Source organism: Anomaloglossus baeobatrachus, chromosome 6, assembly GCF_048569485.1.
Source record: "Anomaloglossus baeobatrachus isolate aAnoBae1 chromosome 6, aAnoBae1.hap1, whole genome shotgun sequence".
In the NCBI taxonomy this organism is placed as follows: Eukaryota; Metazoa; Chordata; class Amphibia; order Anura; family Aromobatidae; genus Anomaloglossus; species Anomaloglossus baeobatrachus.
The window spans coordinates 996477-1019116 of NC_134358.1; the positions used below are offsets into that span (position 1 = coordinate 996477).

General features: G+C 48.8%; 1 protein-coding gene across 1 annotated transcript; it reads right to left on the reverse strand.

Annotated features, from left to right (window-relative positions):
• Positions 1-550: 550 nt before the first annotated feature.
• On the reverse strand, positions 551-11532 carry LOC142243770 (secreted Ly-6/uPAR-related protein 1-like). The gene is made up of 3 exons (XM_075315970.1): positions 11427-11532; positions 9232-9351; positions 551-1428 (listed from the first exon to the last, which is right to left on the reverse strand). Exons 1-3 carry the CDS (start codon positions 11530-11532, stop codon positions 1175-1177), a joined length of 480 nt encoding a protein of 159 aa, XP_075172085.1. The 3' UTR covers positions 551-1174.
• Positions 11533-22640: the final 11108 nt, after the last annotated feature.

Genomic DNA, 22640 nt, shown 5'->3' on the forward strand with positions numbered 1-22640 from the left:
CCACCAAGCTCTGTGCATTAACTCTGATGTGTAACCACCAAGTTCTCTGCCTCAATTCTAATGTATAACTGCCAAATTCTGAGTCTCTGCTTTGATGTATAGCCACCAAACTCTATGCATTGTATACACTCTCAAGTGTATATAAGGCACTGTATACACCTGGTCCTGTGTCTCAACATTGATTTGCAACCACCAAGCAAGTGTGTTCTTTAGTGTCCATTCCCAAACTATTTCTTCTTAGGGGAGATAATGTGACGCTGAAGCAGTTTGGAGAGCACAGAGGCGTTCGGGCAGCTCCCCTCGACCTGCTGAGGAGCCAGCAGAAATAGCCATTAGCTAAATGACCAGGCACGGACACCTAGACAGGGCACTTGTTCACTTGCTCCATAAAGACATCAATATCTGCTCCTTCCGGACTCCATACAGTGACTGCGAGGGCTTCCTATACATTCATTACAATGAACATGAACTTCATTTTCTATTTCCATTTATTGGTCCATGATATAACAATAGGTAAATAGATGGGACTGCAGCCGTGCCAGGAGGTGAGGAGCATCCAAGCAAGTCTCCAGAGAGCGCAGGCGGTCGTCGCTAGGCTTCATACCCTCCATCCAGGAGGTGAGGAGCATCCAAGCAAGTCTCCAGAGAGCGCAGGCGGTCGTCGCTAGGCTTCATACCCTCCATCCAGGAGATGAGGAGCATCCAAGCAAGTCTCCAGAGAGCGCAGGCGGTCGTCGCTAGGCTTCATACCCTCCATCCAGGAGATGAGGAGCATCCAAGCAAGTCTCCAGAGAGCGCAGGCGGTCGTCGCTAGGCTTCATACCCTCCATCCAGGAGATGAGGAGCATCCAAGCAAGTCTCCAGAGAGCGCAGGCGGTCGTCGCTAGGCTTCATACCCTCCATCCAGGAGATGAGGAGCATCCAAGCAAGTCTCCAGAGAGCGCAGGCGGTCGTCGCTAGGCTTCATACCCTCCATCCAGGAGGAAGGTTCAGGTCACAGCCCGGCGCTGCATTGTAACGCCGGTCCAGGGGAGGGCCGGGCCCCTGCTGTAGCGCACCTGTGCTCACCTTGTGTCACCTGTACATTGCACTCTCCTCTCCTGTAATAATAGCTTCACAGCTCTGACCTCTAATCAGAAGAACATTCCTCCAACCATGAAGCCCATGGTGGTGGCTAAATGAAGAGTCCAAGGCTGGCCAGTGCCAGGACGGGCAGGACTGCTCCGCAGATGCCACCCGCCATCAGACTGGCAGAATTATCTGGGCTGTGCCCGCTGTGATTTGTGGACAGTTCGTACAGGTTGTTGCACAGATTTCCTTGGCAGCAGTGCACCCTGTATTCCTGCCCCAAGGCATTGGGGTCACTCTGGAAGCAGTTTACAGCGCAGTCTCTAGTCACCAGCTCCTCCCCCGACACGAAAGGATATCCTAAAAAAAAATGCACATTTTAGAAAATATCGCAATCATATATTCCCTAATGGCAAGATGTGCATAAATTAAGAAACACTGGTCTATTATAGGGCAATGATATCAAAATAGTACAAAGAATAAAACGCTAAGGACTGTGGGGGGCTCACTACACAGATTTATACAGCCACCACTAGAGGGAGCTCACTACATACAGATTTATACAGTCACCACTAGAGGGAGCTCACTACATACAGATTTATACAGCCACCACTAGAGGAGCTCACTACATACAGATTTATACAGCCACCACTAGAGGGAGCTCACTACATACAGATTTATACAGCCACCACTAGAGGGAGGTCACTACATACAGATTTATACAGCCACCACTAGAGGGAGGTCACTACATACAGATTTATACAGCGACCACTAGAGGGAGCTCACTACATACAGATTTATACAGCCACCACTAGAGGGAGCTCACTACATACAGATTTATACAGCCACCACTAGAGGGAGGTCACTACATACAGATTTATACAGCCACCACTAGAGGGAGCTCACTACATACAGATATATACAGCCACCACTAGAGGGAGGTCACTACATACAGATTTATACAGCCACCACTAGAGGGAGCTCACTACATACAGATTTATACAGCCACCACTAGAGGGAGGTCACTACATACAGATTTATACAGCCACCACTAGAGGGAGCTCACTACATACAGATTTATACAGCCACCACTAGAGGGAGCTCACTACATACAGATTTATACAGCCACCACTAGAGGGAGCTCACTACATACAGATTTATACAGCCACCACTAGAGGGAGCTCACTACATACAGATTTATACAGCCACCACTAGAGGGAGCTCACTACATACAGATTTATACAGCCACCACTAGAGGGAGCTCACTACATACAGATTTATACAGCCACCACTAGAGGGAGCTCATTACATACAGATTTATACAGCCACCACTAGAGGGAGCTCACTACATACAGATTTATACAGCCACCACTAGAGGAAGCTCACTACATACAGATTTATACAGCCACCACTAGAGGGAGCTCACTACATACAGATTTATACAGCCACCACTAGAGGGAGCTCATTACATACAGATTTATACAGCCACCACTAGAGGGAGCTCATTACATACAGATTTATACAGCCACCACTAGAGGGAGCTCACTACATACAGATTTATACAGCCACCACTGGAGGGAGCTCACTACATACAGATTTATAAATCCACCACTAGAGGGAGCTCACTACATACAGATTTATAAATCCACCACTAGAGGGAGCTCACTACATACAGATATATACAGTCACCACTAGAGAGAGCTCACTACATACAGATTTATACAGCCACCACTAGAGGGAGCTCATTACATACAGATTTATACAGCCACCACTAGAGGGAGCTCATTACATACAGATTTATACAGCCACCACTAGAGAGAGCTCACTACATACAGATATATACAGTCACCACTAGAGAGAGCTCACTACATACAGATTTATACAGCCACCACTAGAGGGAGCTCATTACATACAGATTTATACAGCCACCACTAGAGGGAGCTCATTACATACAGATTTATACAGCCACCACTAGAGAGAGCTCACTACATACAGATATATACAGTCACCACTAGAGAGAGCTCACTATATACAGATTTATACAGCCACCACTAGAGGGAGCTCACTACATACAGATTTATACAACCACCACTAGAGGGAGCTCACTACATACAGATTATACAGCCACCACTAGAGGGAGCTCACTACATACAGATTTATACAGCCACCACTAGAGGGAGCTCACTACATACAGATATATACAGTCACCACTAGAGAGAGCTCACTACATACAGATTTATACAGCCACCACTAGAGGAAGCTCACTACATACAGATTCATACAGTCACCACTAGAGGGAGCTCACTACATACAGATTTATACAGCCACCACTAGAGGGAGCTCACTACATACAGATTATACAGCCACCACTAGAGGGAGCTCACTACATACAGATTTATACAGCCACCACTAGAGGGAGCTCAATATATACAGATTTATACAGTCACCACTAGAGAGAGCTCACTACATACAGATTTATACAGCCACCACTAGAGGGAGCTCACTACATACAGATTTATACAGCCACCACTAGAGGGAGCTGACTACATACAGATTTATACAGCCACCACTAGAGAGAGCTCACTACATACAGATTTATACAGTCACCACTAGAGAGAGCTCACTACATACAGATTTATACAGCCACCACTAGAGAGAGCTCACTACATACAGATATATACAGCCACCACTAGAGGGAGCTGACTACATACAGATTTATACAGCCACCACTAGAGGGAGCTCACTACATACAGATTTATACAGCCACCACTAGAGAGAGTTCACTACATACAGATTTATACAGCCACCACTAGAGTGAGCTCACTACATACAGATATATACAGTCACCACTAGAGAGAGCTCACTACATACAGATTTATACAGCCACCACTAGAGGGAGCTCACTACATACAGATTTATACAGTCACCACTAGAGAGAGCTCACTACATACAGATTTATACAGCCACCACTAGAGGGAGCTCACTACATACAGATTTATACAGCCACCACTAGAGGGAGCTGACTACATACAGATTTATACAGCCACCACTAGAGAGAGCTCACTACATACAGATTTATACAGTCACCACTAGAGAGAGCTCACTACATACAGATTTATACAGCCACCACTAGAGGGAGCTCACTACATACAGATTTATACAGCCACCACTAGAGGGAGCTCACTACATACAAATTTATACAGCCACCACTAGAGGCAGCTCACTACATACAGATATATACATCCACCACTAGAGGAAGCTCACTACATACAGATTTATACAGTCACCACTAGAGGGAGCTCACTACATACAGATTTATACAGCCACCACTAGAGGGAGCTCACTACATACAGATTTATACAGCCACCACTAGAGGGAGCTCACTACATACAGATTTATACAGCCACCACTAGCGGGAGCTCACTACATACAGATTTATACAGCCACCACTAGAGGGAGCTCACTACATACAGATTTATACAGCCACCACTAGAGGGAGCTCACTACATACAAATTTATACAGCCACCACTAGAGAGAGCTCACTACATACAGATCTATACAGTCACCACTAGAGGGAGCTCACTACATACAGATTTATACAGCCACCACTAAAGGGAGCTCACTACATACAGATTTATACAGCCACCACTAGAGGGAGCTCACTACATACAGATTTATACAGCCACCACTAGAGGGAGCTCACTACATACAGATTTATACAGCCACCACTAGAGGGAGCTCACTACATACAGATTTATACAGCCACCACTAGAGGGAGCTCACTACCTACAGATTTATACATCCACCACTAGAGGAAGCTCACTACATACAGATTTATACAGCCACCACTAGAGGGAGCTCACTACATACAGATATATACATCCACCACTAGAGGAAGCTGACTACATACAGATTTATACAGTCACCACTAGAGGGAGCTCACTACATACAGATTTATACAGCCACCACTAGAGGGAGCTCACTACCTACAGATTTATACATCCACCACTAGAGGGAGCTCACTACATACAGATCTATACAGCCACCACTAGAGGGAGCTCAGTACATACAGATGTATACAGCCACCACTAGAGGGAGCTCACTACATACAGATTTATACTGTCACCACTAGAGGGAGCTCACTACATACAGATTTATACAGCCACCACTAGGAGGAGCTCACTATATACAGATTTGTACAGCCACCACTAGAGGGAGCTCACTACATACAGATTTATACAGCCACCACTAGGAGGAGCTCACTACATACAGATTTATACAGCCACCACTAGAGGGAGCTCACTACGTACAGATATATACAGCCACCACTAGAGGGAGCTCACTACGTACAGATTTATACAGCCAACACTAGGGGGAGCTCACTACATACAGATTTATACATCCACCACTAGAGGAAGCTCACTATATACAGATATATACAGCCACCACTAGAGGGAGCTCACTACATACAGATTTATGCAGACACCACTAGGGGGAGCTCACTACATACCGATTTATACAGCCACCACTAGAGGGAGCTCACTACATAGAGATTTATACAGTCACCACTAGGGGGATGTCACTACATACAGATTTATACAGCCACCACTAGAGGGAGGTCAATACATACAGATTTATGCAGACACCACTAGAAGGAGCTCACTACATACAGATTTATACAGCCACCACTAGAGGGAGCTCACTACATACAGATTTATGCAGACACCACTAGGGGGAGCTCACCATATACAGATTTATACAGCCACCACTAGAGGGAGCTCACTACATAGAGATTTATACAGTCACCACTAGGGGGATGTCACTACATACAGATTTATACAGCCACCACTAGAGGGAGCTCAATACATACAGATTTATGCAGACACCACTAGGGGGAGCTCACTACAGACAGATTTATACAGACACCACTAGAGGGAGCTCAATACATACAGATTTATGCAGACACCACTAGAGGGATGTTACGAACCGGCGCCACCATAGCCGCAAGCAGCCTGCTGCGGTTCCTGTTGCGCCCAGGCGCCGGCTGCCGTTCTTGGCCGTGCCTCGGGTCATCCAGTTGGCTGTTCCTTCCACCACGTCTAACTGTGGAGAGGCGGCTAGTGCGCATGCGTGCGCCGATTTACCCCAGCCAGAGTCTAAGCCCGGTGTTTTGCCTAGTGAGCATGTTATGTCTGAGATCAAGACCTCAGTTCAGGCTACTGAGCATGCTCCCACAATTAACCCTAACAGCCTCTTTGCACAGGTACTTGGACTTTGTGCTGTGTCTAAGTTCTGGGATGTGCCTACTGAGCATGCTCAAACTGATAGTCTGCTTTCTGAGCCTGTTGCTCAGGCTACTGAGCATGCTCAGGCACTTGATGCATCAGAGGCTAGGTCCGGTAAGGACCTCACTGAGCATGTCCGTGAGGTGGCAGGCCCTGATAGGGCAGAGGGTGCCAGGTGTCCTGATGACGTGGCAACTCCGGACTGGCTCGCAGAGGCCCGCCCCTATGATCTAGCACCTCACCATTGGTCGTCAGACGATGACTGGTGAGGTGTTTGGGGCGTGGCTGCCATGACGTCATCAATGACGTGGTGGTTCCGGATAGGTCGCACGTGACGTCACTGATGACATGGCACTCTGCTATTGGACCTTGGTGGTTCCACCCTGGGTTTGGGGCGGACCCAGGTTATAAAAGGGGCTGGAGACAACATGGAGGTGCGCAGTCTTCGTTTAGAGTTCTTGGTGGCATAAGCCTTGTTGGAAGCGGTAGGTAGGGCTAGGCGAACGGTGCCTGTCACGCCAAGATTCATGGCTCAGCACATGAGGGTCAGGCGCCGTGCTTCCTTGCTACCGTTCCTGTTGTGCTAGAGCAGTCCAGTGGCGTTTACTGGGCTGCGGCTGCTGCGTCACCTGTCCAGTTGTGCCTCCTACGCACACGGACAGAATACCTGTTGCGTCACCTGTCCGAGAGTGCCCTCTACGCACATGGACAGTGTACCTGATGCGCCACCTGTCTGGTTGTGCCCTCTACACGCACGGACAGCGCACCCCAGAACCCCTGTGAAGTTAACAGGGTGTTCCTGGATTGGGTGTGTGAACCGTATTATCCTCCTCGGCTTCCCAGTCAAATGCTACTGGTGTGACTACCTGCTCTGACGTGCCCTTTACACACGTGGCCAGTCGAGTGGTGGCCAGAAACGCTAATCGGAGGACCGCTCGGCCTGACGTGTCTTACACACGTGGCCGACAGGGCGCTGTCGCAGCGGTCTTCTCGGTCAATGCTAACTAGTTACCATCCGGCCTGACGTGTTGTTACACACGTGGTCGGAGTAGCGCCCGCTCCACCGAAACGCTAACTGGGTTGTCGTCCGGTCTGACATGTCCCTACACACGTGAACGGTTTCTTGAGTTATCTCAGAGCCATCCAGCTCTATAGTCTCCGCCTAACCCACAGGGTGCCAGCAGCTCCATTACCATCTGTAGCACGGTGGGCCCCGACTGGCAATTGGGATATATACCCCTGGTCCTAATCTGCCGGTCCCCTCGTAACAAGGGAGCTCACTACATATAGATTTATACCGCCACCACTAGAGGGAGCTCACTACATACAGATTTATACAGCCACCACTAGAGGGAGCTCACTACATACAGATTTATGCAGTCACCACTAGAGGGAGCTCACTATATAGAGATTTCTACAGCCACCACTAGAGGGAGCTCACTACATACAGATTTATACAGCCACCACTAGAGGGAGCTCACTACATAGAGATTTATACAGTCACCACTAGAGGGAGCTCACTACATACAGATTTATACAGCCACCACTAGAGGGAGGTCAATACATACAGATTTATGCAGACACCACTAAAAGGAGCTCACTACATACAGATTTATACAGCCACCACTAGAGGGAGCTCACTACATACAGATTTATGCAGTCACCACTAGAGGGAGCTCACTATATAGAGATTTCTACAGCCACCACTAGAGGGAGCTCACTACATACAGATTTATACAGCCACCACTAGAGGGAGCTCACTACATAGAGATTTATACAGTCACCACTAGAGGGAGCTCACTACATACAGATTTATACAGCCACCACTAGAGGGAGGTCAATACATACAGATTTATGCAGACACCACTAAAAGGAGCTCACTACATACAGATTTATACAGCCGCCACTAGAGGGAGCTCACTACATACAGATTTATACAGACACCAGTAGAGAGAGCTCACTACATACAGATTTATACAGCCACCACTAGAGGGAGCTCACTACATACAGATATATACAGCCACCACTAGAGGGAGCTCACTACATACAGATTTATACAGCCACCACTAGATGGAGCTGACTATATACAGATTTATACAGCCACCACTAGAGGGAGCTCACTACATACAGATATATACAGCCGCCACTAGAGGGAGGTCAATACATACAGATTTATGCAGACACCACTAAAAGGAGCTCACTATATACAGATTTATACAGCCACCACTAGAGGGAGCTCACAACATAGAGATTTATACAGTCACCAATAGGGGGATGTCACTACATACATATTTATACAGTCACCACTAGAGGGAGCTCACTACATACAGATTTATACAGTCACCACTAGAGGGAGCTCACTACATACAGATTTATACAGACACCACTAGAGGGAGCTCACTACATACAGATTTATACAGCCACCACTAGAGAGAGCTCACTACATACAGATTTATACAGCCACCACTAGAGGGAGCTCACAATATACAGATTTATACAGCCACCACTAGAGGGAGCTCACTACATACAGATTTATACAGCCACCACTAGAGGGAGCTCACTACATACAGATTTATACAGCCACCACTAGAGGGAGCTCCCTACATACAGATTTATACAGCCACCACTAGAGGGAGCTCACTACATACAGATTTATACAGCAATCACTAGAGGGAGCTCACAATATACAGATTTATATAGCTACCACTAGAGGGAGCTCACTGCATGCAGATTTATGCAGGAGTAAGACACTGTGCACGGACACCGCACAGGAGAAAGATCACAAACAGTGACTGCACACAGTGTCCACACAGGAGGAAGAGACTGCACACAGTGACTGCACAGGAGGAGGAAGGCTGCATTTCACCGTGGACTCACCGGAGTTCGGGCTCAGGGTGACCGTCTTGCATCCTTTGGCGTCTTCTGAGCAATCCTTCACTTGGTTGCAGCTCTGCACTTCAGTGGCTTCATAGCAAAAATAACATTGTAGAGATTGAGCTGAATAGAAAGGAGAAGGGTCGGAGAGCGGTGTAAGTGACAGATGGCGCCATGGTGAATGAAAGGACACAGTAATGAGATGACAACTGGCATTTGTCTCTCAAACATGGTTTATCCAAAGAACAGAACTGCTCCCACTTTTACCGGGATCCTGTGAACATGTGTTTACTTGTGTTACTCGTGTATCTTGGCTCCAGCTGCCATCCACACATCCCCTGCAGCCGTCGCACTTTCTTTGTTTTTGTGTGTGTCAGATAACAATGGCTTCCAACAGATCACCTCAAATGATGCACTATTAGGTCTTTAATGGCCGGCTCAGGTGGTTGCATGAAGCCTGAGTATGCAGGTAGTAAGTAATCTGCTGCCATCAGCTGTCACCCTCTGTTATGTGCCATATCCAGCTGCCTGTCTGAACCTGGCTGCAGTGCTCCAAGGTACAGTCTGCCCCCTCAGCTCTGCTGTGTCAAGGTGCCTGCTGGCCAATATGATTCTGCTGTACCAAGCTCCTGTCCGCACACTGAGCTCGGCAATAATAAGGTGCTTGTCTGAAAAAGCAACTGCTGCAACAAAGTAATGATGGCTCCCTGCAAATCAACCTCAACTATTCCTTGCTGTTGAACATGCCATACAGCCCACTGCTCCTATTTGTCATGAACAGTCGGGGGGGTCACACAAGATCCCACCGCTGCCACCAATTTGTCATGATCAGACTGCTCTCTAGCGCCCCATTATTGTCAGATCAATTTCGGAACTGCCTGACAATAAGGAAATGAGGCTGCTCTTGTGCAAATTATTGAAGGTCTCACAGCAAGGGTAAAGTATATATCACCGATTTCTGCTAATGGAATATATATATATATATATATATATATATATATATATATATATATATATATATCGACTACTGTAACATCCTCCTCTGTGGCCTCCCTGCCAACATGCTCGCCCCTCTCCAGTCCATCCTTAACTCTGCTGCTCGACTGATCCACCTCTCTCCTCAATAGCACCCCGCTTCTCCTCTCTGCATGTCCCTCCACTGGCTTCCAATCTTCCACCGTATCCAATTCAAACTACTAACACTGACCTACAAAGCTGTGCATAATCTTTCCCCTCCGTACATCTCCGAACTACTCTCCCACTACACTCCAACATGTCACCTCCGGTCCTCCCAAGATCTCCTTCTCTCCTCCTCTCTCATTCGCTCCTCACGCAACCGACTCCAAGACTTCTCCCGAGTATCCCCAGTCTCCTGGAACTCGCTGCCCCAACACGTCAGACTATCCCCTACCCTTGCAAACTTCAAACGGACCCTGAAAACTCATCTGTTCAGAAATGCCTACAATCTACAATGAACTCGCTGCCGCCCGACCACCGTGCGGAGCTGCCGCCCGACCACCGTGCGGAGCTGCCGCCCGACCTACACCCCACCTATTGTCTCCTCCCCATAATCCTATAGAATGTAAGCCCGCAAGAGTAGGGCCCTCTTCCCTCTGTACTAGTCTGTCTACTGTAACTTGTATATGTATTTTGTATGTAACCCCCTTCTCATGTACAGCACCATGGAATCAATGGTGCTCTATAAATAAATAATAATAAATAAAAATAAATAAATAAATAAATATATATATCCACCTCGGTACCCTTGCTGGTACGCAAAAATAATCTGCCACCACTAACCTTTATGGGAAGATTGGACACCCGTTTCAGATAGTATAAGGCTCTTTGGGATCGTATATAGAGCAAGAGCAACAAAGCTATTACATTTTATATATTTAATCCATAGAATAGGCAGTGTTTATGAAATATACAAGATGTTACAAAAGGGAAACAATACAAATACAGTGTAGACAGTTACATAAAATAAAAGGTATTACCATGAAACTTACTAAACTCGTGCCATAGATGTGACATCCGAATTTAGGGAGGGAGGGTCTCCAGTAGACTCGGGCAGCACCACAGCTTGTGTGTCCTCCAGAACTGAGACTGCCAAAATGGTCTGCTGACTATTATGATGCATAGATATCAACGACATATCTAGCATGATTTTATTAGTCAATATCCATTTTTTGGGATACCAGCGATCGCCCAGCGAGGTAAGACGGTGCTTTGCGTCCACCAGGATCTCAACAATATGATTTTCATATTTCTAGTATTAACGTTGCTCCTGAAATCTGGGTTCATGGCTACTTTTTACCTAAAAGAACAAAGGAATGTCTTTCTCTGCACATTTTTCCCTCCAGTTACTCCCGTTCCACGGATCGTGAGCCGATCAGGTAAGGTCGCCATAGCCACACTCATCTCGGTGCCAGCCCTGGTTTGGGTATAAGGGACCTTAAAGGTTTTCATGACACTATTCCTCATAGTTGTGCGCCCTGACATAAAGAACCTTCTAGAGGAACAATATGGCCGTCATCTTACCGACCACCCTTCACGCATCCTACACCTGCCACACATGAATATGATAGATGCCTAATTCTCGGATATTGCGCTCCTGAGGGCTTCCAGCTTCCACAATGTGGCAATTTCACCTACAGATGTGAATATATTGAATGATCATGGCTATATGCACGGGATCATATACATATGGCATGGATGACACTCCACCCTTATATACAGCCACTGTCTGACCTCCAGGCAGGGGTCGTCACCTTGCAATGACTCGCACCTCTTTAGTAATTACACCGAGTTTTCCTTTCCAATAACGGTCAGCTAAGTGTTAAGTGTCCAGACTCCATGTCTGCTCCATCAGATGACCTGTCACCGCAGAGGCAGGCAGGGACCGCATGCCCCAGCTTCACCCTATCACTACAGCGCCATTTATCACATGCCCCAGCTTCACCCTATCACTACAGCGCCATTTATCACATGCCCCAGCTTCACCCTATCACTACAGCGCCATTTATCACATGCCCCAGCTTCACCCTATCACTACAGCGCCATTTATCACATGCCCCAGCTTCACCCTATCACTACAGCGCCATTTATCACATGCCCCAGCTTCACCCTATCACTACAGCGCCATTTATCACATGCCCCAGCTTCACCCTATCACTACAGCGCCATTTATCACATGCCCCAGCTTCACCCTATCACTACAGCGCCATTTATCACATGCCCCAGCTTCACCCTATCACTACAGCGCCATTTATCACATGCCCCAGCTTCACCCTATCACTACAGCGCCATTTATCACATGCCCCAGCTTCACCCTATCACTACAGCGCCATTTATCACATGCCCCAGCTTCACCCTATCACTACAGCGCCATTTATCACATGCCCCAGCTTCACCCTATCACTACAGCGCCATTTATCACATGCCCCAGCTTCACCCTATCACTACAGCGCCATTTATCACATGCCCCAGCTTCACCCTATCACTACAGTGCCATTTATCACATGCCCCAGCTTCACCCTATCACTACAGCGCCATTAATCACATGCCCCAGCTTCACCCTATCACTACAGCGCCATTTATCACATGCCCCAGCTTCACCCTATCACTACAGCGCCATTTATCACATGCCCCAGCTTCACCCTATCACTACAGCGCCATTTATCACATGCCCCAGCTTCACCCTATCACTACAGCGCCATTTATCACATGCCCCAGCTTCACCCTATCACTACAGTGCCATTTATCACATGCCCCAGCTTCACCCTATCACTACAGCGCCATTTATCACATGCCCCAGCTTCACCCTATCACTACAGCGCCATTTATCACATGCCCCAGCTTCACCCTATCACTACAGTGCCATTTATCACATGCCCCAGCTTCCCCCTATCACTACAGCGCCATTTATCACATTCCCCAGCTTCACCCTATCACTACAGCGCCATTAATCACATGCCCCAGCTTCACCCTATCACTACAGCGCCATTTATCACATTCCCCAGCTTCACCCTATCACTACAGCGCCATTAATCACATGCCCCAGCTTCACCCTATCACTACAGCGCCATTTATCACATGCCCCAGCTTCACCCTATCACTACAGCACCATTTATCACATGCCCCAGCTTCACCCTATCACTACAGCGCCATTTATCACATGCCCCAGCTTCACCCTATCACTACAGCGCCATTTATCACATGCCCCAGCTTCACCCTATCACTACAGCGCCATTTATCACATGCCCCAGCTTCACCCTATCACTACAGCGCCATTTATCACATGCCCCAGCTTCACCCTATCACTACAGCGCCATTTATCACATGCCCCAGCTTCACCCTATCACTACAGCGCCATTTATCACATGCCCCAGCTTCACCCTATCACTACAGCGCCATTTATCACATGCCCCAGCTTCACCCTATCACTACAGCGCCATTTATCACATGCCCCAGCTTCACCCTATCACTACAGTGCCATTTATCACATGCCCCAGCTTCACCCTATCACTACAGCGCCATTTATCACATGCCCCAGCTTCATCCCTATCACTACAGCGCCATTTATCACATGCCCCAGCTTCACCCTATCACTACAGTGCCATTTATCACATGCCCCAGCTTCACCCTATCACTACAGCGCCATTTAACACATGCCCCAGCTTCATCCCTATCACTACAGTGCCATTTATGACATGCCCCAGCTTCACCCTATCACTACAGCGCCATTTATCACATGCCCCAGCTTCACCCTATCACTACAGCGCCATTTATCACATGCCCCAGCTTCACCCTATCACTACAGCGCCATTTATCACATGCCCCAGCTTCACCCTATCACTACAGCGCCATTTATCACATGCCCCAGCTTCACCCTATCACTACAGCGCCATTTATCACATGCCCCAGCTTCACCCTATCACTACAGCGCCATTTATCACATGCCCCAGCTTCACCCTATCACTACAGCGCCATTTATCACATGCCCCAGCTTCACCCTATCACTACAGCGCCATTTATCACATGCCCCAGCTTCACCCTATCACTACAGCGCCATTTATCACATGCCCCAGCTTCACCCTATCACTACAGCGCCATTTATCACATGCCCCAGCTTCACCCTATCACTACAGCGCCATTTATCACATGCCCCAGCTTCACCCTATCACTACAGCGCCATTTATCACATGCCCCAGCTTCACCCTATCACTACAGCGCCATTTATCACATGCCCCAGCTTCACCCTATCACTACAGCGCCATTTATCACATGCCCCAGCTTCACCCTATCACTACAGTGCCATTTATCACATGCCCCAGCTTCACCCTATCACTACAGCGCCATTAATCACATGCCCCAGCTTCACCCTATCACTACAGCGCCATTTATCACATGCCCCAGCTTCACCCTATCACTACAGCGCCATTTATCACATGCCCCAGCTTCACCCTATCACTACAGCGCCATTTATCACATGCCCCAGCTTCACCCTATCACTACAGCGCCATTTATCACATGCCCCAGCTTCACCCTATCACTACAGTGCCATTTATCACATGCCCCAGCTTCACCCTATCACTACAGCGCCATTTATCACATGCCCCAGCTTCACCCTATCACTACAGCGCCATTTATCACATGCCCCAGCTTCACCCTATCACTACAGTGCCATTTATCACATGCCCCAGCTTCCCCCTATCACTACAGCGCCATTTATCACATTCCCCAGCTTCACCCTATCACTACAGCGCCATTAATCACATGCCCCAGCTTCACCCTATCACTACAGCGCCATTTATCACATTCCCCAGCTTCACCCTATCACTACAGCGCCATTAATCACATGCCCCAGCTTCACCCTATCACTACAGCGCCATTTATCACATGCCCCAGCTTCACCCTATCACTACAGCACCATTTATCACATGCCCCAGCTTCACCCTATCACTACAGCGCCATTTATCACATGCCCCAGCTTCACCCTATCACTACAGCGCCATTTATCACATGCCCCAGCTTCACCCTATCACTACAGCGCCATTTATCACATGCCCCAGCTTCACCCTATCACTACAGCGCCATTTATCACATGCCCCCAGCTTCACCCTATCACTACAGCGCCATTTATCACATGCCCCAGCTTCACCCTATCACTACAGCGCCATTTATCACATGCCCCAGCTTCACCCTATCACTACAGCGCCATTTATCACATGCCCCAGCTTCACCCTATCACTACAGCGCCATTTATCACATGCCCCAGCTTCACCCTATCACTACAGTGCCATTTATCACATGCCCCAGCTTCACCCTATCACTACAGCGCCATTTATCACATGCCCCAGCTTCATCCCTATCACTACAGCGCCATTTATCACATGCCCCAGCTTCACCCTATCACTACAGTGCCATTTATCACATGCCCCAGCTTCACCCTATCACTACAGCGCCATTTAACACATGCCCCAGCTTCATCCCTATCACTACAGTGCCATTTATGACATGCCCCAGCTTCACCCTATCACTACAGCGCCATTTATCACATGCCCCAGCTTCACCCTATCACTACAGCGCCATTTATCACATGCCCCAGCTTCACCCTATCACTACAGCGCCATTTATCACATGCCCCAGCTTCACCCTATCACTACAGCGCCATTTATCACATGCCCCAGCTTCACCCTATCACTACAGCGCCATTTATCACATGCCCCAGCTTCACCCTATCACTACAGCGCCATTTATCACATGCCCCAGCTTCACCCTATCACTACAGTGCCATTTATCACATGCCCCAGCTTCACCCTATCACTACAGCGCCATTTATCACATGCCCCAGCTTCACCCTATCACTACAGTGCCATTTATCACATGCCCCAGCTTCACCCTATCACTACAGCGCCATTTATCACATGCCCCAGCTTCACCCTATCACTACAGTGCCATTTATCACATGCCCCAGCTTCACCCTATCACTACAGCGCCATTTATCACATGCCCCAGCTTCACCCTATCACTACAGCGCCATTTATCACATGCCCCAGCTTCACCCGATCACTACAGCGCCATTTATCACATGCCCCAGCTTCACCCTATCACTACAGCGCCATTTATCACATGCCCCAGCTTCACCCTATCACTACAGTGCCATTTATCACATGCCCCAGCTTCACCCTATCACTACAGCACCATTTATCACATGCCCCAGCTTCACCCTATCACTACAGCGCCATTTATCACATGCCCCAGCTTCACCCTATCACTACAGTGCCATTTATCACATGCCCCAGCTTCACCCTATCACTACAGCGCCATTTATCACATGCCCCAGCTTCACCCTATCACTACAGCGCCATTTATCACATGCCCCAGCTTCACCCTATCACTACAGTGCCATTTATCACATGCCCCAGCTTCACCCTATCACTACAGCGCCATTTATCACATGCCCCAGCTTCACCCTATCACTACAGTGCCATTTATCACATGCCCCAGCTTCACCCTATCACTACAGCGCCATTTATCACATGCCCCAGCTTCATCCCTATCACTACAGCGCCATTTATCACATGCCCCAGCTTCACCCTATCACTACAGCGCCATTTATCACATGCCCCAGCTTCACCCTATCACTACAGCGCCATTTAACACATGCCCCAGCTTCATCCCTATCACTACAGTGCCATTTATCACATGCCCCAGCTTCACCCTATCACTACAGCGCCATTTATCACATGCCCCAGCTTCATCCTATCACTACAGCGCCATTTATCACATGCCCCAGCTTCACCCTATCACTACAGCGCCATTTATCACATGCCCCAGCTTCACCCTATCACTACAGCGCCATTTATCACATGCCCCAGCTTCATCCTATCACTACAGCGCCATTTATCACATGCCCCAGCTTCACCCTATCACTACAGCGCCATTTATCACATGCCCCAGCTTCACCCTATCACTACAGCGCCATTTATCACATGCCCCAGCTTCCCCCTATCACTACAGCGCCATTTATCACATGCCCCAGCTTCACCCTATAACTACAGTGCCATTTATCACATGCCCCAGCTTCACCCTATCACTACAGTGCCATTTATCACATGCCCCAGCTTCACCCTATCACTACAGCGCCATTTATCACATGCCCCAGCTTCACCCTATCACTACAGTGCCATTTATCACATGCCCCAGCTTCATCCTATCACTACAGCGCCATTTATCACATGCCCCAACTTCACCCTATCACTACAGCGCCATTTATCACATGCCCCAGCTTCACCCTATCACTACAGTGCCATTTATCACATGCCCCAGCTTCACCCTATCACTACAGCACCATTTATCACATGCCCCAGCTTCACCCTATCACTACAGCGCCATTTATCACATGCCCCAGCTTCACCCTATCATCACTACAGCGCCATTTATCACATGCCCCAGCTTCACCCTATCACTACAGCTCCATTTATCACATGCCCCAGCTTCACCCTATCACTACAGCTCCATTTATCACATGCCCCAGCTTCACCCTATCATCACAACAGCGCCATTTATCACATGCCCCAGCTTCACCCGATCACTACAGCGCCATTTAGCACATGCCCCAGCTTCACCCTATCACTACAGCGCCATTTAGCACATGCCCCAGCTTCACCCTATCACTACAGCGCCATTTATCACATGCCCCAGCTTCACCCGATCACTACAGCGCCATTTATCACATGCCCCAGCTTCACCCTATCACTACAGCGCCATTTATCACATGCCCCAGCTTCACCCTATCACTACAGCGCCATTTATCACATGCCCCAGCTTCACCCTATCACTACAGCGCCATTTATCACAAGCCCCAGCTTCACCCTATCACTACAGCGCCATTTATCACATGCCCCAGCTTCACCCTATCACTACAGCGCCATTTATCACATGCCCCAGCTTCACCCTATCACTACAGCGCCATTTATCACATGCCCTAGCTTCACCCTATCACTACAGCGCCATTTATCACATGCCCCAGCTTCACCCTATCACTACAGCTCCATTTATCACATGCCCCAGCTTCACCCTATCACTACAGCGCCATTTATCACATGCCCCAGCTTCACCCTATCACTACAGCGCCATTTATCACATGCCCCAGCTTCACCCCTATCACTACAGCGCCATTTATCACATGCCCCAGCTTCACCCTATCACTACAGCGCCATTTATCACATGCCCCAGCTTCACCCTATCACTACAGCGCCATTTATCACATGCCCCAGCTTCACCCTATCACTACAGCGCCATTTATCACATGCCCCAGCTTCACCCTATCACTACAGCGCCATTTATCACATGCCCCAGCTTCACCCCTATCACTACAGCGCCATTTATCACATGCCCCAGCTTCACCCTATCACTACAGCGCCATTTATCACATGCCTCAGCTTCATCCCTATCACTACAGTGCCATTTATCACATGCCCCAGCTTCACCCTATCACTACAGTGCCATTTATCACATGCCCCAGCTTCACCCTATCACTGCAGCGCCATTTATCACATGCCCCAGCTTCACCCTATCACTGCAGCGCCATTTATCACATGCCCCAGCTTCACCCTATCACTACAGCGCCATTTATCACATGCCCCAGCTTCACCCTATCACTACAGCGCCATTTATCACATGCCCCAGCTTCACCCTATCACTACAGCGCCATTTATCACATGCCCCAGCTTCACCCTATCACTACAGCGCCATTTATCACATGCCCCAGCTTCACCCTATCACTACAGCGCCATTTATCACATGCCCCAGCTTCACCCTATCACTACAGTGCCATTTATCACATGCCCCAGCTTCACCCTATCACTACAGCGCCATTTATCACATGCCCCAGCTTCACCCTATCACTACAGCGCCATTTATCACATGCCCCAGCTTCACCCTATCACTACAGCGCCATTTATCACATGCCCCAGCTTCACCCTATCACTACAGCGCCATTTATCACATGCCCCAGCTTCACCCTATCACTACAGCGCCATTTATCACATGCCCCAGCTTCACCCTATCACTACAGCGCCATTTATCACATGCACCAGCTTCACCCCTATCACTACAGCGCCATTTATCACATGCCCCAGCTTCACCCTATCACTACAGCGCCATTTATCACATGCCCCAGCTTCACCCTATCACTACAGCGCCATTTATCACATGCCCCAGCTTCACCCTATCACTACAGCGCCATTTATCACATGCCCCAGCTTCACCCTATCACTGCAGCGCCATTTATCACATGCCCCAGCTTCACCCTATCACTACAGTGCCATTTATCACATGCCCCAGCTTCACCCTATCACTACAGCGCCATTTATCACATGCCCCAGCTTCACCCTATCACTACAGCGCCATTTATCACATGCCCCAGCTTCACCCTATCACTACAGCGCCATTTATCACATGCCCCAGCTTCACCCTATCACTACAGCGCCATTTATCACATGCCCCAGCTTCATCCTATCATCACTACAGCGCCATTTATCACATGCCCCAGCTTCACCCTATCACTACAGCGCCATTTATCACATGCCCCAGCTTCATCCCTATCACTACAGCGCCATTTATCACATGCCCCAGCTTCACCCTATCACTACAGCGCCATTTATCACATGCCCCAGCTTCACCCTATCACTACAGCGCCATTTATCACATGCCCCAGCTTCACCCTATCACTACAGTGCCATTTATCACATGCCCCAGCTTCACCCTATCACTACAGCGCCATTTATCACATGCCCCAGCTTCACCCTATCACTACAGCGCCATTTATCACATGCCCCAGCTTCACCCTATCACTACAGCGCCATTTATCACATGCCCTAGCTTCACCCTATCACTACAGCGCCATTTATCACATGCCCCAGCTTCACCCTATCACTACAGCGCCATTTATCACATGCCCCAGCTTCACCCTATCACTACAGCGCCATTTATCACATGCCCCAGCTTCATCCCTATCACTACAGCGCCATTTATCACATGCCCCAGCTTCACCCTATCACTACAGCGCCATTTATCACATGCCCCAGCTTCACCCTATCACTACAGCGCCATTTATCACATGCCCCAGCTTCACCCCTATCACTACAGCGCCATTTATCACATGCCCCAGCTTCATCCCTATCACTACAGCGCCATTTATCACATGCCCCAGCTTCACCCTATCACTACAGCGCCATTTATCACATGCCCCAGCTTCACCCTATCACTACAGCGCCATTTATCACATGCCCCAGCTTCACCCTATCACTACAGCGCCATTTATCACATGCCCCAGCTTCCCCCTATCACTACAGCGCCATTTATCACATGCCCCAGCTTCACCCTATCACTACAGCGCCATTTATCACATGCCCCAGCTTCACCCTATCACTACAGCGCCATTTATCACATGCCCCAGCTTCACCCTATCACTACAGCGCCATTTATCACATGCCCCAGCTTCATCCCTATCACTACAGTGCCATTTATCACATGCCCCAGCTTCACCCTATCACTACAGTGCCATTTATCACATGCCCCAGCTTCACCCCTATCACTACAGTGCCATTTATCACATGCCCCAGCTTCACCCTATAACTACAGTGCCATTTATCACATGCCCCAGCTTCACCCTATCACTACAGCGCCATTTATCACATGCCCCAGCTTCACCCTATCACTACAGCGCCATTTATCACATGCCCCAGCTTCACCCTATCACTACAGCGCCATTTATCACATGCCCCAGCTTCACCCTATCACTACAGCGCCATTTATCACATGCCCCAGCTTCACCCTATCACTACAGCGCCATTTATCACATGCCCCAGCTTCACCCTATCACTACAGCGCCATTTATCACATGCCCCAGCTTCACCCCTATCACTACAGCGCCATTTATCACATGCCCCAGCTTCACCCTATCACTACAGCGCCATTTATCACATGCCCCAGCTTCACCCTATCACTACAGCGCCATTTATCACATGCCCCAGCTTCCCCCTATCACTACAGCGCCATTTATCACATTCCCCAGCTTCACCCTATCACTACAGCGCCATTTATCACATGCCCCAGCTTCACCCTATCACTACAGCGCCATTTATCACATGCCCCAGCTTCACCCTATCACTATAGCGCCATTTATCACATGCCCCAGCTTCACCCTATCACTACAGCGCCATTTATAACATGCCCAGCTTCACCCTATCACTACAGCGCCATTTATCACATGCCCCAGCTTCACCCTATCACTACAGCGCCATTTATCACATGCCCCAGCTTCACCCTATCACTACAGCGCCATTTATCACATGCCCCAGCTTCACCCTATCACTACAGCGCCATTTATCACATGCCCCAGCTTCACCCTATCACTACAGTGCCATTTATCACATGCCCCAGCTTCATCCTATCACTACAGCGCCATTTATCACATGCCCCAGCTTCACCCTATCACTACAGCGCCATTTATCACATGCCCCAGCTTCACCCTATCACTACAGCGCCATTTATCACATGCCCCAGCTTCACCCTATCACTACAGCGCCATTTATCACATGCCCCAGCTTCACCCTATCACTACAGCGCCATTTATCACATGCCCCAGCTTCACCCCTATCACTACAGCGCCATTTATCACATGCCCCAGCTTCACCCTATCACTACAGCGCCATTTATCACATGCCCCAGCTTCACCCTATCACTACAGCGCCATTTATCACATGCCCCAGCTTCACCCTATCACTACAGCGCCATTTATCACATGCCCCAGCTTCACCCTATCACTGCAGCGCCATTTATCACATGCCCCAGCTTCACCCTATCACTACAGCGCCATTTATCACATGCCCCAGCTTCACCCTATCACTACAGCGCCATTTATCACATGCCCCAGCTTCACCCTATCACTACAGTGCCATTTATCACATGCCCCAGCTTCACCCTATCACTACAGCGCCATTTATCACATGCCCCAGCTTCACCCTATCACTACAGCGCCATTTATCACATGCCCCAGCTTCACCCTATCACTACAGCGCCATTTATCACATGCCCCAGCTTCATCCTATCATCACTACAGCGCCATTTATCACATGCCCCAGCTTCACCCTATCACTACAGCGCCATTTATCACATGCCCCAGCTTTATCCCTATCACTACAGCGCCATTTATCACATGCCCCAGCTTCACCCTATCACTACAGCGCCATTTATCACATGCCCCAGCTTCACCCTATCACTACAGCGCCATTTATCACATGCCCCAGCTTCACCCTATCACTACAGCGCCATTTATCACATGCCCCAGCTTCACCCTATCACTACAGCGCCATTTATCACATGCCCCAGCTTCACCCTAT

What these genes read in the sequence shown, in the direction of transcription:
- LOC142243770 (XM_075315970.1), bottom strand. Translation starts at nt 11,532, where the DNA reads ATGAACCCAGATTTCAGGAGCAACGTTAATACTAGAAATATGAAAATC. An exon ending in ACCTCGCTGGGCGATCGCTG is followed by an intron (nt 9,352 to 11,426) that starts GTATCCCAAAAA and finishes CTTTCTATTCAG; the next exon opens with CTCAATCTCTACAATGTTAT. An exon ending in CACCCTGAGCCCGAACTCCG is followed by an intron (nt 1,429 to 9,231) that starts GTGAGTCCACGG and finishes ATTTTTTTTTAG; the next exon opens with GATATCCTTTCGTGTCGGGG.